The sequence below is a fragment of the Scardinius erythrophthalmus genome (assembly GCF_964197995.2).
Source record: "Scardinius erythrophthalmus genome assembly, chromosome: 19".
NCBI lineage: Eukaryota > Metazoa > Chordata > Actinopteri > Cypriniformes > Leuciscidae > Scardinius > Scardinius erythrophthalmus.
In genome coordinates, this window is record NC_138239.1 from 11,549,171 (window position 1) to 11,568,826 (window position 19,656).

Sequence of the window (19,656 nt, forward strand, 5' to 3'; positions counted from 1 at the left end):
AGCACCATGCCTTTAGCCAATGACCGTCAGCTGTTTAGCAAATCTGTGATCCTGAGGGGAGTCCTGTCCATTATACATGCGGCACTTAAAGGGACAATTTTTTTCACATCAAGATGTCCAAGTTGCTGTATGTTATTGTTGCAAAATCTAGTAAGACTTCTCCAGTGCTCAGAATGTGAAAGCTGATCTGAAGAATAGTAAACACAATTATGCTGCCTCATTTTAGCCAAATAATAAGGCAGCATCCCATGTGTGATTCATGGTGAAAGCAAGAGTGCATTGCAATAGTTCAGTGAAAAAAAAGCCATCCAAGATGATGGATGAGATGAAAGAATATATATTCTGTATATATATAACAGTCGTTATTTTACTCTGTATTTGTATTGGCCTATTTCTGTATGCCAAGTATTTTTTATGTCTAAAGTATTGTGGCGTTAGCTTAGCAGCATGCTAACAGCAAACACTATTTAAATTGAGTCAAGTCAAGCTGCTGCATGAGCGGTAAGCGCTCGAAATGACTTATGAGATTCATAATGGTTAACATGCTGGCTTAGAAGGACCTCACTAGTTCAGTAGTATGTGCACTGCCCAGGATTTCAGTCTCATTGTCAACATCGATCCAGTGTGCTGAAACAAAAAAAATTCTCTTAAAATTTCCCACAATGCAACACAGACCAGTTCAAGCTCACAAAAATGGAATATCAGCTCATATTTAATGATAGCACTGCGCTTTTTAACAGATACAATGAAGATGCATTAGCAAAGCAATTTATACTAAAAGGTTAAGTCATAGTGTGTTACATAGCAATTTTGGTAATAAAAAACAGTGATGTTTTAATGCGTGACCATGTAAACGTGTCGCAGGACAGCAGGTCATCCAGTTTTAAGTAAAGCCCTTGCTAGTGCTCCAATTTGGTCTCGTCCCAAATGGCACACTTCATATGCACTTAGGGTCACTTACAAGACCATAGGGTGTCCCATTTTTTTTTTTTTTTGTATTTTATGTTTCAGAATATGCGGCCAATATGCCAGAGCACCTCAGCAGACTTCTACCTGCCGATCAAAGTGGCTTTACGTCACGAAAATGCAGACTCTGATGAAGATCGCGAGGAATGAAGGTTCCATTTGGAACAGGGCCTTTGTGTTCACACTCTACTGATACATATAGTCCACATAGTGAACTAGGGAGTGGACTGAGACATTTTTTTTGGGACAGAGCTCATATTACTGTATGTGCGGTTCTTAAGAAAGGGCTGCTTGATCCGTTGCGGCGGCCTTTGAATGTGTACGCTCAGATGTTTTTAGGTACTCCAGAAGAGTCTTTGTTTGAACTAGGCTTGCAACCTAATAACTCTTATTGTGTTAAGGCAGATGCAGACGCTCACACACCCACACACAAGGAGCGTTTGCCATTATGAACAATACACGGTCAGTTGAGAAGACGAAAAGAGCCGTATGACTCTGATTCATACAGCAGTGTTTAGTGATATTTATAACCAGTTTAAGGGGTGTTTCCTCAGTTCAAACACTTTAAAAATACACTTATTATTTGCAAGGATACAAATGGGAATACGTTTTACTGCCATGTCAAAAGTCACTTGTACAAAACAATTGTTAGTGCCTAACTTTTTTTTTGTCAAGTTAAACCCATGACCTTTAATATTACATTTTAAATATTTTTTTAACAATAATAATGAATTTAAATCACCTTTGAATGTTCACTAACCTCTTTTTCTATTGAAATGATTACAGCTGCATTATTATCATTACTATGTGTTTTATTTAATTTAGTTTGACATTTTAGCACCACAATCTCAACTTTTTGTTGATGAACCCCCATTTGGGAAACCTTTACTTCCTCTTTTTTTCAACTTTGGTTTCTCCTGTCTTTTATGCAAATCGGTCTGGTTTGGTTTAGGATTTGGAGGACCATAGAGGTCATTTCATTGGCTGACCCTTTCCACAGGGAATAAAACAACACCGAAAACAAGGCATGTGCCAGGGGAGCGAGGTGAAGAGGTGGGCTTAGCGATCTCAGAGGTGTGATAGAAACTTTGGCAGCAAACTGAGCCAGTTGGACACTGTAAGGCCCCCAAGTCACCTAACAATTTTGTCACTCTTACACAGCTCTACACCCCCGCGGTATTAACCCCGCGCCATACACTCTGGTGTCAGACATTAACAGCCTTCTGATCGTGAAATTATGTGAAGGGGGGAAAAAATTATTGTACAACTAGTTCTTTTCCCACCCATGTAATTGAAATCTACCTCTCGGCAAACAAAGAGAGGGCATTAGCTGTGTCCTCCCAGTGTTTAGAGGAGCCACTCAATATGTGCTGTTGGCAGAAGAATAGAATCGTTATATCACAACCTTCAGTATTCTTGGCCGTCAAACAAAAAGAGCCATGTGATTTTCTGAAGACATCCCTCATGTGACTGTGAAAAAAGAGAACACTGTGCCGGACAATGACGGACACCGGCATCTCTTCCATTCTTTTTTCTCTGCCTTGTTCTGCCTCTCGCTTTTGCCTCGTTCTATCTTTTTTTTTTTTCCTCCTACGTTCTGAACAAAGGCGAGAGGATTGTTTGAGACGATCTGTGCACAAAGCAGGAAACTTTGTGGTTCAGAAGCATGTCATATCACAAAAGGCAGGGATCAGGAGGATGTGTTGCTAGGCGCCGTGATTGTGTCAGCACTGCTGGCCAGAACATTTCCTTACAGGTGAACTTTTAAATGGAGACTGACAGATATATGCTTCCTGCTATTTTACAGAACGGCGAAGCCCGAAGCAGCCCCCAAGATCCTTTGCATCACTCCTCGGGCCAATCATCTCTGTTTGAGGTACGTGACACAGCCAAGTGCCCTCCTGTAAAATCCGGACCCATGGGATTGCTCTGTTTCTCTGTGTTTGGGCAGCTTGGCGTGGTTCAAACAGGGTTCAGGAAAGTGCACGCTTGTGAGGGTACGCGAGATCTACAGGAACCCCTTCATGTGCTCGGCCAGTTTTGGAGAGTCAACCTCGCACATGACTAATTGTGACATGTTTCATCACAGGCGTCCAGTGTCATTACAAACACGCTTCCATTGTGACCCGTAAAGTTGAAAGGGCATCGCCAAATATGGTTAATGACGTATATTCCTGTGTCTGTCAGCACGTGTCGCTCTGCCCAAGTTTAATTTGACCCCTTTTGAAAACAACTAATTTCCTGTGGAATTCACATTAACTCTCCAGAATTAGGCTTGTTGATCTTTGCAAAAAAGTTTTCAAAAGGTGGATGGGGTGTGGAGGAGATATTTATGTGTTTGACGTATAACACCGTCTCTTTAATTGCCACCTTGAAAATGAAACAGAAGTAAAATTTGGGAGGTTTTTTTTTTTTTCAGTGTGTGTGTGTGTGTGTGTGTGGCCTGGTAAACCCTACATTATGGGGACAAAGATGGCAATATCCGAAATCCAGGTTAGGGGATATGGCCTACAGTTTGTACAGTATAAAAATATATTTTTTTATGGAAAGTCAACGTGTGTGTGTGTGTGTGTGTGTGTGTGTGTGTGTGTGTGTGTGTGTGTGTGTGTGTGTGTGTGTGTGTGTACAAGAAAGAATCAATACTGTTTGTGTATCACTGACTGATTTAAACAGCCTTTTTCATATATATTAATAAACAGTCTATAAAGCTATTCAGTTATTTTATAATTTAGTGTATTGTATATTTATTATAAATACTTTTTTTCTCAATGGCCATAGTATATATATAAAATATAAATAAAAAATATGCTCGATAAATATCCCCAGCAGGGACTTCAAGCGTGGTGCACCTCTTTATTTCTCTGAATTGAATTGAAATAAATAATGCATTTACGTATTTGCTTATATACAATATATTGTTTGTTCTTGTTATATACATAGATTGTATATAACAAGAACATTGCTATTTCAGGGGTCAGAACAAGGGGTTAAAAGTACAGCAAGACTTTGCTAACTTGTTTGTCTGCCGTAGACTGAATGGAGTCTTGAAGTAATTCTTCCCAAAGTCAAACTGTTGAAAGATCATGCAACAGGGGAAATCCATTACGGCTACCCACGATTATGTATCCAGGATGTCCCATTCAGACTGACAGTGTCCTCATGGCCAGACCCCTGAGGGCCTGAGGGGGGAGAGGGAGGTACAAGGAGGTGAAAGGACGTGCCAAGGTCAAATGTGTCTGTGGTCTTATTTTCTTCCTCTTTTGTGGGAGCAAAACACATTCCAAACAGATGGTCTCGTCGATCGTGAAAGAGAACGAGAAAAAAGTCTTATTGTTACTTGTATCCTAAAGGTCCTGGGGGTCAAAGTTACTGGACAAATCTGTGGGACTGGAGTGGGAACATGAATGGCGTTGACAGGTGTTTAGTGATTATGGCGAAAAAATAAATAAGCCAGTTAACTGATGTGTAAAAGCTTTTTATGCTTTCGAATTTTTGTCTGGCCTTTTTTCTCTTTCTGTTCTAGCAGCTCCACGAGCTCAGCCTGAAAAAAGCATCTATTCTGAGGCACTTGCCTCGACGTTAGTCAGACTATTGACGCTTTCCTGTTTGATGTCTCTCCTAGCAGTAACATCAAACAATCAACAAGCAAAACCTCTCTCAGCGTTGACCGAGTGTACAAAGTATTCGTTTCATTTTTCCGAGGCACTGAAGTGCTAAACATGTTTAAAGAAACCTTCACAATGCGGCCTCCCAGGAGGTATTTCGAGGCTAAACGAGGTTAAAAGGAAGTTTTGTTGTCTCAGACAATGTTGCTATCTGTCTCAATACACGATTTCCCTTTCAGTTTGCATGTTCTTTCGCCTCCAAACAATTTTCCTTCCCCTTTCATTTTTTCCCCGTCGCTCAGATCAGGCATAGACGGCTGTTAAGTGGCAGTCAAACCAAGAAGCACAGAGTGCAAAACCGCCGTTCAGTAAAATAACCTTGCCAAAGGGTCTTTCCCCCCCACCCCTAACGCACATAGCTGGCTCCATCTTTGTGTATTGAGTGAGTTAAATCAATGGCAAAATGTTGGCACTTTACACAGGACAGTGACCAGGAAGCCCTCCCCCGTGTGATTGACACTTGAAACGTGTGCGCGGACGGAGCCAGGGGCGCTGCTCCACGCTTGAAGTCTCTGCTGGGGATAACAACTGGTGACATCTGCAGAAGGGGCCGACAGAAAGGCAGTTGAAAGCCATGTTTGTTGCCTTGGCCCGCTCAGATCTTCCTGCTTTTATGAAGCCTCCTCCCCCCCACCCCCCTCCTCTGCTTTAATATTATGATTCAGCACCTGGCTCTTTTGAACCTTGCTTCAAAACTTCAAAAGAGGAGGGTGGCATTAAACAACATGAAATTGGTATGGAAGGGGGACGACGGTAGGGTGTTGGCAGTAAGGGCCGAGAGGGCGCGGGGACGCGGGTCGGATGATTGAGGTAAAAGGAAGAAGGATGCTCCGGCGGCTTGATTTCGCTCTCATCATCTTAGCGGGGATATTTCTTTTCATTTTTTTTGTTTTTTTTTTTGTGGCCACCGCTTCTCTGCCATCTTTAGAGATGTGTGCCATTACCGTTTTTGTAACATCAGATAGCGGTCGGGCATAATGAGGGTTTTGAATATGGGGCCGGTGGGCTAATGCATACACAGTTGTAGGGATAATAGAGACAGAAACTGATATGGGTGTGTCTGCCAAAACCAAGTACGGGATGCCGTATTTGTAAATGACTGAGGAAAATGGCAGTGGGAAAAAATAATGGAATGGCAGGCTTTCGTCTTGCTGCCTTGACCATATAGTGCTTATAACTGCTGTTGGCTGGTCGCAAAGTGTGAGAGTCTGCTGTACGAAACTGTCCCAATCTGTGTACACTTTAAGGACAAAGTTCACCCAAAAATAAAAATTCTGTCATCATTTACAGTACTCACCTTCATGTCTTTCAAAACCCCTTTTTTTTTTTTTTTTTCAGCGGAACACAAAACAAGACATTTTACATAATGTTCATGCTGCTCTTTTCCGTACAATTAAATTGAATGGGGACCATGACAGTCATTTTCAGTGAATTATAGCTTAAATTTCTGTCTGTTCCTCACACAAAGGTATCACACAGCTTTAGACTGCACAATATACCGGTATTGGCAATAACTGTGACACTTAAACAAATGAAATATTGATTTCATGTTTATACATAAATGATGATAATTCAGCTTTCACGTTTGCCACTGTGAGAATTATTTTACAAAATTTTGGATTCCGTAAAAAAAGTTGGCAAACACCCAAGTCCGCAGGAAATGCCAATCAACAGTGAGTTCTTATTGTATGCTTTTTTAAAGTTATGGTTGCAAACGCTCTCTCTACCTCCCTTCACTCATATTTTGAGTGATGCATTGGCCAATAAGAGGAAACACTAAATAAAATTAAAGATGAATGACAGACAGACGGATAGATAGATAGATACGCCTTCATCAGGCGTTTTTTTAAGGCTAATCTAGATAGATAGATAGATAGATAGATAGATAGATAGATAGATAGATAGATAGATAGATAGATAGATAGATAGATACGCCTTCATCAGGCGTTTTTTTTTTTTTTTTAGGTTAATCAAAACTATTCATATAGTGACAGATGGAATAAGTTAGGTTACCCTAAAGTCCATTATTTCACCAGAGACTTTAGCTTAATAAAATCTAATATACATAGGCACTGTTTAGAGAATTTAAATGAAATATTTTTTCAATATCAACAGTATACTACTAAACTAAATATCCTGCATATTTTAACAGCATTAGCACTGGGAAGTTACTGTAAAATTAATTAAAAGCACACATTACACCAGCCTCCATTCAGCCAAACTGCAAATTCTTTTGACACCACTTACCCTTGATACTCACTTTAATAGTGATCTTTATTGTGGCAAGATCTGAAAAGTCAAAAGCAATTGCTTCAGCTCAGCGCTATTAAAGGAAACTCTTTCTTTCCACCCGATCCCTGCACCTTGCTCTCAGACCTGCTGTAGCCATGACGCCCTGAGCTGACCATAAAGGCCCTGGGTAACATTGAGTCAAGGACGCTTAATGGATGCTAAAGCACAAACAACGGAGCTCCAAGCATGCCAGAGCAGACCTAACCTGGGGCATAGACATCAAAATGCAGGTTGGAGATTTGACATTCCTGCAGGCACTAAATGCCTCGCCAGTGATTTGAAAAAAAAAAAAGAAAAGAAAAAAAAGAAAGGAAAAGTCAATATCCCCCTCCTGTTTCTAAACGCTCACTATCTGATGAGCACGGGTAATGCAGATCTGATTCTGCTGTGACAAAAGGGCCGCGCTAAGGACAGCCTGAAATGTCTCTCTCGCTTTTTTCCATTTCCTCTAACTCGCACACTCCCGCTCTCTCTCTGTGTGTGTGTGTGCGCTCGCACAAATGCTCACCACTCTTTGAGCCCTTTGATAATAATAACGACAGTGGGAAAGATTATCACAGTTGGCCACTCCTGAACTTCAAGGTTAAAGGAGCACTGCAATTGTGGCTTTGTGTTTACCAAAGAAAGGCTAATGATGAATTAATTAGCTATGGACTACGTTTGCTGTCTCCGCATCTATCCGAGGACCTTTCACATCCTCTAAGTGGAAGAATGCTTTCATAAAGAAACGTGAAGCACTTGTACTGTATGTAATGTGCTTAATATAAACCCCCCTTATGATTATACATTCCATGAATTAGCATTTCTTCTAATCAAATGCGCTATTAGCATTCTTACCTACTTTGAGGGTTAAAGACATTGAAATGTCATGTTATTTACTAGCTTTATTTTTCTCACTGTAATAACTAATGGATTTGAATTTATTGTAGGTTAGATAATAACAGCAAAAGTTGTAAATCCTAACTCAGTTTTGAATGTTTAAAGGATGGGGTATCAAAGACCATTCACATATTGGTATTTAATACCCTGTTAATTAAAGATGTAATGAACTGAATTCATGTTTTAGAATAGAGAATGAGTTACAGCTCTTTTCCAGTCCTATAGATTCACTTTTCATAATTTTTCACTGCCTTTTTTCTATCTCATTGTAAAAGGCTTTCTATTTTCACTGTTTACATTTTCATCACACACTTTCGTTTTAATACGAACAAATGCAAATTCACACAAGTCAACAAAGGAATATTCCAGGTTCACTACAATTTAAGCAATCACTTGTGGCATAAAAATGAATTACAGTAACGTTACAGAAGTATGAAGGAAACAATCGATAAAATTAAATGACTCCAGATTTTAATAATATGCCACAAGCTGTAAACAATATGTGTGCTAACATGATTTTAGTATGAAAAAAATCCTCAAACATTTTTTCTGCGTATAGTTGTTTCAAATTTTACTTTGTTGCCATAACGTAATGCCAAAGATACTAAAACAACCATAAAACTGGCAAGAATGACTTTGCTTAAAGAATGCAGAGGTTTTACCAGAATATGTAATATTATTGCTTTTATAAAATTAAAAGTAAAAATTTGACTTATTTCCACTCTAAATGACTTTCCGTGACTTTGCCTCCTTCATTTTGAATTGTTTGAGTTATAGTGTGAAGGTGGTCAGGACTAAAAAAGAAAAGAGAGAGAGAGAGAGAAGATCTAAAACATGAGAAAACGAGGCGACTGGTGTTTCCCTGAACAGTTTCAGGTCTCCTTCAGTGGACTGGCAAGTACAGGGACATGGGGTGGACAGTTTGATGGATAAATTACACACGAAGTGGAACTTAAAACCTGCTGTAGCAGACTCATACTGAGCTCTTGCATGCTGGGATGAGGGCTAGAACAATCGCAAAGGCACAGTGAGCAGGTCTCTCTCTCTCTCTCTCTCTCTCTCTCTCTCTCTCTCTCTCTCTCTCTCTCTCTCTCTCTCTCTCTCTCTCTCTCTCTCTCTCTCTCTCTCTCTCTCTCTCTCTCTCTCTCTCTCTCTCTCTCTCTCTCTCTCTCTCTCTCTCTCTCTCTCGCTCTCGCTCTCTCTCTCTCTGTCTGCTCAGCCATCGGCCAAAGCTAACCTTCATTTACCTTTGCCTTGGGGGAATCTGGAACAATGCAGCAAATTAGAGTTGAAAAAAAGTTTGGTTGAAAAAATCTGGATTCCTATGGTAAAAATTACAAGGCATCACCAAACCCTTGTTTTAGTTCCATAGGAGCTTCTGTTTCAATTGAACAAACTGCAATTTTAGTGCAACCGTGTTTGATGGAAGTTGAGCTTGAGAATAAAAGGTCAGTAAGGTAAAACTTGAAAGGTTGGAGCGCCTTATCAAAATCTCCCACACACAGCAGTTCACTATTAATGTGAAGTAGTTTTTTGCATATTTTTCCAGAAATCTTATCTTAAAAACTGGAGAAAATGTGAGAAAGTAAACCGGAATAAAGAAGTTAATTAAAAGTTATGCTATTTAATTGAAATGTGTCATTTCATTCTGCTCCTTTGAGACTGTCCTTGGAATCTTTTATTCGTAAAATAAGACGACACTCAAGTATGATGCATATCAAAACAAAAGAGAGATGCTTTTGAAAATGCCTTAAGCATATCCTTGTAAGTATTTGTATGGATGCATTTCTCTAGTGCCAACAGCACACAATGATGCTTTGTCTTGAAGCCTTGAAAAGAATTTTCTAAGAAATCTTTTATGTTTTCGCATTTTGTGGATTTTTAGCAATGTGGTGTTAGGATTTCTTAAGCCAACAAGATGAAAGGAGTGAAATATGTACAAGAGAAAATTAAGTCCATATCAATGCCTATATTAATAAAGGGATACAGGACAAAAAATAGGATGTATTAAAACCCATTTTGAAACATCACACACACACACACACACACACACACACACACACACACACACACACACACACATATATATATATATACACATATACATATGAAGAGTTCAGATGCAAAAGCCTCTAAGTGCCATCTGAAATTTTCTTATAGAATGATCATTTTTATCAAGCTTGTATATTTAAATTCAATAATTTCACTTAAATGGCAATGAAGATTACCTATTTATTGTCATTTAAGTGAAATTACTGAATTACATATACAAGCTTGATTAAAATGGTCATTCTATAAGAAAATTTTAGATGGCATTTAGAGGCTTTTGCATCTGAACTCTTCATATATATACATATATACATATATGCATATATTACACTTTACAGTAAGGTTTCATTTGGTAAGACAGTTAACTTTAACTAACAGTGAACATACTTCTAAAGCATTTATTAATCTTAAATGTTCATTTCAGCCTTTTACTAATACATTTTTAAGATCAAAACTTGTATCTGATACCATTGGTTAATGCACTGTGAACTAACATGGACATTTTCATTAATTAACATTAATAAAGGGTAAAAATTGCTGTAAGAATATACAGTATTGTTCATTGTTAGTTTATGTTAGTTGTAGCATTAAGTGTTAACAAATGAGACCTTATTGTAAAGTGTTAGTGTGTGTGTGTGTGTTACTGTGTGTGTTTGCGTGTGTGTGTGTGTGTGTGTGTGTGTGTGTGCGTGTGCGCGTGTGTGCGTGCGTGCGCGTGCGTGCGTGCGTGCGTGCGTGTGCGCTTATGTATGCTTTCCGGTGAAGGGTGGCATTATAACTGAGCTGAGGGAGGTAAAAAGTGTTAGTTACAGTTGCCCCGACCTGTACTCTAATGAAAAGGGGTCACAGGGTCAAACTGATAGTGCTGCCCCTCATGTATAAATATTTTACTCCATGTGAATCCCATCTTTCAGAGCTCAGGACACGCTGACTGAAGGTTTCTTCAGGGCGAGGCCACAGGTTGACGGACATGCACAAAAAAACAGCCCACCAAACAAAGGCCATTCAAGTTGAGTGGAAGACAAGGCCGTCGACTTTGGTTTCTTCATGCACGGGCAGAAGTATTAAAACGGGTGAAAGCCTTCAGTGACAGAGACTCTGAGCGCTGATAATGTGAGACTTTGTTCTCTTAATCATTGTGGAGAGAGTGAGAAAGTCACCGGCGTGTCAGGGTCGAGGGCAAGCCTGTTCGGAGGAGCCGTACGAGGACTGTACAGTAACATGAAGCAAGATTTCAAATAAAGATAATCAACGTTTTCAGCATAGACCCTATTGTGACGGGACACATCCTGTCTCAATCGTCAATAGAGGTGTCAAAATGCAAGACAATGCGCAAGAAGTGAAGGAGGGAAACAGTAGCTCCTTGTTATTGTGATGGCATGTAACATGAGCTTCTTAGAAGACTTCTTCTTTCATCTGTGCTACAGATCTTTTCTCATGCTGCCCTCCCTCCCACGAGGGGTCGAGAGATTCAGAGCTCACCAACAGGAGGAAGACCCTTCAGGTGTGCTGTTACTAAACGGACACATTTGCCTTGGAAATCACCTGTGACCAAAAGCATTTTGGATGGATTTTGAATGCAACTTCCATAGTCATTTGTTGGGTGTCTTTTACAATTACGTTTAAGTATCATTTTGGGTAAAAACACACTGTGGCAGATTCTAAATTTGGTCAGTAATCAATTGCCTCCTTTTCAATTTATAAATTGGAATATGAGTGGAATTGGCCACACCCGACAGGAAGTTGAATTAGAGTGACACAAAAAGGAATTTACTAAACTGCAATTCAGAGAATTGATGAGTTGATGCATTCTAGGAAATTAATGTTCTTCCACCTGGTTCACAAAAGTTTGATCTAAATTAAAATACAAATACATTTTCATGTCAACACTAAAAATTACTTTTAAACTAACTGTGCTATGTTAGTAAAAAAAAAAAAAAAAAAAAAAAGACAAATATACACATTTCTTTAAATTTCAGGTAATTGTACTTCCTTAGATTCACATTTAGATTTTTTTTTTATATATAATTTTTTTTGGTGGAACAAAATGTTCAAATTGCTCTTTAACAAAATGCATTATCACTGCCTATCAAGTTGAGGTGTCATTTTGCTTCGCTTATTATAATACAAATCTAATCCAAAAAAAGTACCATTTGAATACTCTGTCATTAAATGTTATAATGTAAAATACATTTGGTCATGTTTCATCTTGTTTAGGCCACCAAATAGGCCGCAACTACCATTGGTGACACCTATATAAAAAAGAAAGAACATAACTAAAATAAAATTTAGATAAATAAAAAATAATTGTACATAACACCCTTTTGTAAGACTTTTTCAATTTAAGGGTTCTCTTTGTTTGTTGTGTAAAATTGTAACTCCAACAATTATTTCTTCAGTTAATGTCTTGCAAAAGCAAGATTGCTCCTGATTCTAACATCTATGTAAATCTAAATGAAAATTATATGCTGAATATGCTACATGTTTGTCCATCATGAATACACTTCATTAGAGACAACATCCAGTACTGTGAATGAAAGGAGGGCAGTATTTGTGAGTGGAATATATTTTAGCGAAGTTATTATCTCAAAGCCTCACTGGCTGAGGTGAGGAAAGCTTTCAGTGTAATTTGCTCTTTCCGCTAGCCAGTTAATGTACCTGCTCTGTGGACGGAGAACTGCAGTGTATAATTACCACTGCATGCACTCTGCTTACTAGCATGCCAATTATTCTCACCAGTTAGTCTAGCTCATCTAATCATGTTTTTTTGTTGTTGTTGTTTTTATTTATTTATCTTAGTTTTTTTTAAACAATCTGTTTTTAAAAAAAACCTGTTTTTACTCCACCAGCATTTTCATTTTTCTACATCTGTGCCACTTTGCTAATCAGAAGTATTCTACACGTGTTGCTGTTGTCTAAGCGATAGCACTGATGCTAAGTGCAACTAGCGCATTTCTCATTGCTCAAAGCCACCTGTTTGATGGAGAAAAGAGTGGCTTGTTTCTTCCTAGTTGCCCAGTTAATTGTTAATTTTACATCTGTGGCACCAACAGCTAGATATTAAAATCTTAGCTACATTTGAAAAGCCAAAACAGAGAATGCGGACTACGATCAGATGCTGTAGCAGACGGAGAATGTGCGCACGCTAATTTGTCGTGGTCTCTTTTGCCCGGAGCGTTCTATCACTTAGCACCAAGCTGTTCTTCTCTTGTCGGAAAAGAACGGGTTAAAAATAAATAAGCATGTCACAGTGTGTCACAACAAACAGATGAAGGGAAGAAGGGGGAAAAAAAACCATGAAGCAAGACGCAAATTTGGCTCAAGAGCTGTTCAGGGGTCTCCCTCTTGGTCTGAGCGTTCTTGCGCTAATTCGTGTGAGGGGAGTGTAATCATGACAAACATTTCTATCATTACCAGGTAATACGAGTTAATCGTTTGGTTTACACTCTCCGGCTGACATACCATTAGAGACCGAGCAGACACTGTAACTAGAGCATTAATAAATTCAAAATGTGCCTATTAGGATGACAGCTTTGGAGGTGCAAAGGAATAACAGTTATCACTTGGCAGAGGCTGATCTCGCCCCATCTGCTGAGACTTTGCATATATTTTCAGCTTCCTGAGCAATGATTAGGGCTGTCAGAACCTCTTTAACCTTCTAACTGCTGGTCCCAACTGGCCCTAATTAGAGATTAATGATTTCTAAAGACACAGGCTGTGATGGAAACTGCCTCTGCTGTTTATGTACAAATTAAGCACCAATTACTTTGAGCATCGGTGCCACTATTGACGTGCGGCTGAAATATCAGATGCGGAAAAGGCCAATCGCGAGACTACAAATGAAACCGCTTCCGTTTGTTTCACCGGTAGAGTCGGATGAGTCACGATGCCGGTGACATACCTTTGGACGCCTCGAAAGACACACCCAGACCCGCTCGTGATTTCCTCCCGGTCAAGATTCCCATGATCGAGCCGCCGTTTCACAAGGCCCTTTTCCAACGGTCACAAAAGTCATTAAATCAAACTATGCGCAACTATTTGATCTCGTTCTCAGATTGCCGTCCAAAGGCGCTCTCCAACAATCAACCAAGGTGCTTCTTTCATCTCCCAACACTCATCAGGAGCGAGTAAACAGTGCTAGTGTTGAAAATCACGGCAAAAGATGTGATTAATCTTTCATCAAAATCTCTCTTTTATTCCGCTTTATGATATGCAGTGTCTGTCATTCCATCATTGAGGGAATGTGGAATATCTATAAAATATTTAGAGTGCATTTGCTTCCTTTTTGTGTGTGTTGGGGCTGAAATGTTGGCTGAGCCGTTCGCTCGACTCTTTGAGGCCATCTGGAGAGCCGGCTCACGTGGGAGAAATCCAGCGAGGCTCTCTCTTGCGAGCCGCCCAGCCTGCCCAGATGATGGTAACCCCAGAGATTCAGTGTCGCACTGCATTGTGGGATCAGACAGCTCGCGGGGACGCCGAGAGAAACAAAGAGCCCCCAGCTCTTGCCAGATCAATCCGACGACATCAAAGAGGCTGACAACTACACAGCGTCTATCAAAAGTGCACCACTCCGCTTGGCTCGCAGGTTCGCTTTTTTCGGGCGGCCCTAGTTTAGCGTTTCAACTCGAGCCTCACCCCTGCGAGGATACGTCGTGTGATTTCGCGCATCTGTATTGGTGTGTGTGCGTGCGCAGATGCGGGTGTGAAACCGTGTAAATGTATAATAACTTCATTACGTGGATTCCTTGGGTCGCTGGGAGAATTGACATGACTGGCTCGGGTGAAAGCTGTGTGACAGCTGGGACGGTGGATCAGACCACTACTTCCTGTTGTGTGATCAGGACAATTTTACACAGTGTGACTGTGGCTACATCACTCTCTGTGGACTCTTTTTAAGGTCATGATGAATTGACCCTCATGTTCTGTTTGGAGACCCCAAGACCCTTTTAATGTCTCACAAAATATACTTAACGCTTATGAGGACGTATCATACACCCGATCTCAACTTGATTACGCGCACCAATTCATTTAAGATGAAAACAATAAAATGATTTGTATTATAACAATACAATTAATGAATAAATACATTTGAAAAAAGTTTAAAATTTATTTTAAATTAGTCATTTTTATTGTGTTTTTTTTTATGTGATTTTTTTTTTCAAGGGTCACTGATCTCAAACAGAAACAGTTAAGTTTGAAAAAATATCAGTCATATTTCTGAAAAATGCTTGTTATAAAGTCAGAGAAACTTATTAAAAAGATCTAAGGAAATAAGAGGTTAATTTTAACATTACTATGATTATTTTACACACACCTTTTACTTTTAACTGATTTCATAGTGTGTGTCAATCAAATTTGCTCAGCTTAACTGAAAAAAAAAAAGAAGAAGAATGTTTCTGGTTCAGAAGCTACGACATTGTCTTAAGTAATTTAATATCCTGTTGACCATACAAATAAAAGCATATTTAATGTAATGTAATGGTCCCGGATGCTTTGGAAGGCAGCAAGATCAGAGTAAGACCGATCTACTCTCTTCTCTCCATGCTGATCTGCCCTTGTCAGGAGGTGTTGGCCCGAACCTCCTTAACTTGGCATGGCCTGGAAAGTCTCATGAACACACACTCCCACACACACAAGACAAAGAGGTCTGATGGCCTGCCAGCACTCGGGCACTTTTGTCATGTGTGCTCATGTGTGACGGGGTGAGATCACCCAAACCACATGCACCTGAGTCCCTTTTCTCCACTATTTATTCACACTAATCTCTTCGTTTTGGAGGAGAGAGAGAGAGAGAGAAAGAACATCAGTCCTCACTGTAAAAATGTGGGTTTGGAGAATGACTGCAACAGTTTGCATGGTTTTATTGAGTTACATTTATTTAATTAAATAAAATGTTAAGCTGCCATGACTTAAAATCTGTCATCTTTGTAACAATTAGGCTACCTGATATCGAGTAACTGTAAACTGTTTGGAAAGGTATTTTCGTCCATATATTGAAAGTATGTGCTTTCATACTTTGTTGAAACATTCTACCAAAAGTTTTCTTTTCATGTTGCACAGAATAAAGTAAATCCTACAGGTTGGGAACAGCATGAGGGTGAGTAAATAATGTTTTTTTATTTTTTTAGAATCTCTAAATTCTAATGTGCAAAACATCAGCCCTGCTCTAAATTTCATTCAAACATTCAAGATGTTTCATTAGACAATATAGCAATAGATCCACTTTGTTAACGACTCTAACTGTGAGATAAAATCAATCAATAAATAAAAATCCACATCAGTTAGTTTTTAAGGGGGTACTTCACTGCTGGCAAAAATGGGCTTTCGATAAAACTTGGCTGCCTATACAGTAAAAAGGTGAAACAAATTTATATCGGTACTACCTGAACAGAGAAAAAAGGCTGTTGTCCTCCCTCTTGCCAAGTAGGTAGGAAAACTTCAACACCCATAATGCACTGGGCATGTTGCCGTCCAAGGCCACTCCACCAGTCTGCTATACGCTGATTTCACGCAGCCGTTATTTTGAAATCGAAAGCGAGGCTCCGGTGGGAAGAAAACCGGATCATAGGAGAGTCTTGAATGCGATGGCGTATTGTTGTGTTTAATGATGTTGTGTCAATTCTAAAACTGTACATACATTTCTTTAATACTTTAGACTACAGTGAAATTCATTTATAAATAAAATATTTTTTATATATAATTCAGAAAGTAAAAAAAGAAGCAGGAATGAACTATATACATATCCTATATTGGATATTAACATCCAAAAGTGTAAATCGCGGCAGCAGGTTCAGGTTGGTAGTCCAAAGGCATTGTTGTTTATCTTTACTTCCGGGGTTTTTCCCACCGGAGCCTTACTTTCGATTTCAAAATGGCGGCTGCGTGAAATCAGCGTATGGATGCGCTTACCAGAATCAAATACTACCTTGCTTTAGTAGGAAATAACTACTTAGCAAACATTGTCATAATGGTGTCGACTTGAATTGTTCCCATCGGGTGCAAGAATTCAAAGACTAAACGTTTAGTATGAGTTAGCGTTAGCGTTTCGGTTTCCAGTCAAGGATCCAGCATGTTGTAGTGGTTAAAGGCTGCGAAGAATCGTAAATACAGAGAGAACGCCGCAATGGAACATATGAAAAACCTCTGTGTTTGTGGTCATTTATGCCAATCTGAGGGGAAAAACTGAAAGAAACTGCGTTCTGTCAGTTCTGCCCGAAGCAAAATGCCATTTTCATACAAGTATGAAAACACCGTCGTGTACAGGTAAGAAATGTTGCCATAATATTCAATTTTTACCATACTGCTGTTTGAAAAGTAGACAATAAACCTAGTACTCTTACAATTACTGTTCTGTTAATAACCCTCTGCCGATCGGACTGTCCGTGTGCGGGTATACAGAAATGCGTAGGTATATCTGTAGTTTTCATGAAAGCCCTGGAGCTGTCAAAAGTCCCCCGTATAACGTGTTTTGCTGGCAAATAAACATGAATTTCTCGGTCCAGGTAACACAGAGAATGAGTAAACATGGTTCATTTACATATACTACAGATATTGTAACATTACGAAGACAGGTTGAAAATCGGCAAAGTTACACTTTAAACTACAGTCTCTTGTCACAGAAAACCGGATAAGCACTTTAATAGAGGTTAATTTTTTTTCTCTCCCAAAGACCCTCAAGTGCAATATATTTTGAGATTCACTCCATGAAGAATAAAACACTAACTTAATTGCAGTCAACAAGTCCTGAGTGGCCTTGGCAAGAGCACAGCGCGCTCACTCCTCTTTGAATTATTATTCCTTACGTCTTTGTTGCAAGGTAAATGTGAAATGTTTTTTGCTCATAGTGGGGAAAAGTGACCTTCATAATCTAAGGCCATTTATGGTAATTAGATTATGTTTTCAGGCAGGATTCATATGTATGCATAAAGCAATGGAGGATTGAACAATGATGGTAAAGTACTGCACATAAGGAGCAGACCCTTAACAGACTTCTCTAAATTAAGACTAAAAGCACAAGTGCCCCCTTCTCCGCGTCTTTGTAATAAGACTTTTTAAAAGCAGCTCAAACTGTGTTTTTTTCTTTTTGTCTCTAATGGATTTTTTTATTTCTCTCAAACATGCATAATAATTAAGTTCTTCCTTATTAATTATAGATGCCGTTTTCTTTCATGTGATTTTTCCATCTGAGCTCAAAGCCTGTCCATAACAGCAATGCTTTGTGTCAATGACATGCAAGGTTTGCCTGTTATTTGCACAAAGCTGCTTTGCCTGAGTCTTCCAAAAGCTTTACTTAAAGTATGGTTTCTGATAAAGTTGGGGTATTAAACCTCTGGTCAGCCAGCAATTAACATCATTGTTTCTATTCGGTCAATTTTGCTGGTCTCTTTCAGAAAAGGCATTATTGAAGACGAACTTCCCAGAAACATTATGTGCGGGGTTATTTTTTGGTTTTGTTTTGTTGTTTTTTTTCTCCTGCCAGTGACTCACATACACTGCAGAGCATTTCCTCAGGTCTGGGTTCATCTGTAGACCATTGCTAATGGCTGCTGACAGGTCAAGGTTGGGTCAGAAGGCAATGTTTGTTGGATTTACTTTTGCCGCACACTCTTTATGCTTTGCTTTTAGGTGTTAAAAGGTGAACTAAATAACAGCTGGAAACTGCAAGCATGTTATATACAGCATAAGTACTTGTAATTAGATTATATTACATTTTAAAATACTCATCATCAAACTACAGTTACCTTTTAATTGATTACATGATTACATATTGATGCAGTGTGATCCAGGCAGACTGAAAAAAAATAAAGATAACAAAAAATCGAATTAAAGTAACGGAAGTTAAGTGAGTCGATGTATTTCTCCATGGTACTAACTTGCGACTAACTATTTCTTTCTCATAGAGATGAAGTTCAAGGAAGAAAAGAAGATGTGCCTTATGAAGTGAATGCAAAATGCAAGAAGTCTCATTTGCAATAAGTTACTTTATAGGCTAGATTGCATGACGGGGAATTACCTGCTGCAAAGCATAATTTATTGGGACTTTTTAAAGGTCATGTGAATGTCTAGAAGGTCACGGTGAAATGTTAAGGTGCAGGACAAACTTATTGATGAACTAATGTGGTTTTGACATCTCTTAACAAGTCATCACTCATAACAATAGCAGAAATAAGTCATCACTCATAACAACAGCAGAAATGCATGGTAAAACTTAAGAAGAGGGACACAGGCTTAAGGTTAAATGTGGAATATATGGAGCATAAGCATTCAAACTCAAGAATGCATATATACTGTATGTTGAATAAAACACAATATAGTCATATAAATGGTTACTGTTAAGGTTAATGATTAACTGATATTTTAGGTATATAAATGAATATGATGAGTAAGGATACATATAGTTAAAAGATGGAATAAAAAAGGTGTGTTTTCTGATACACCACTTATTATTGACAAAATGGCAGTAAATTATTCAAAATCCACTGCCTAATTTAACCTTGTATTACTGTCTTTCAGAGGCTTTTGTCTTTCAAACACATTCAAATGCACAAATTAATTCCTTTTTGTATGTATGTAGTTCAGAAATTCCTTTTTTTTTTGTCAGCCCAACCTCTTCGACATGTACTCTGCACTCCTGTATTTTTATATCAATATGGTACAAGACTATCCCATTCAAATCAATATGATTATATTACCTGAAATGTGTAATGTAATAGATTGTTAAACATTTCTAGTTAGATTATGTTTGATAAACAAATTAACACTGTGGTTAAATCATGTTTTTTTCCAACCTTTCCTCTCCCTGAGG

At 38.8% G+C, this 19,656-nt stretch overlaps 1 protein-coding gene across 2 annotated transcripts in view; it reads left to right on the plus strand.

Moving 5' to 3' along the window:
- The window catches only part of LOC308707841 (uncharacterized protein), an 87,991-nt gene extending 75,882 nt beyond the window's left edge, over positions 1-12,109 (plus strand). The window contains exons 4-5 of one of the 2 annotated variants that reach the window (XR_014032226.1): positions 2,774-2,842; positions 10,766-12,109. Coding sequence is in view for 1 of the 2 variants with exons in the window: in XM_081394533.1 (XP_081250659.1) it covers positions 2,774-2,842; positions 2,918-3,098 (250 nt within the window). In the remaining variant the exon portion in view is untranslated. Of the gene's footprint in view, positions 1-2,773; positions 2,843-2,917; positions 3,677-10,765 lie in introns of those variants that run through there. The other variant, XM_081394533.1, reaches the window with a different exon arrangement.
- Positions 12,110-19,656: the final 7,547 nt, after the last annotated feature.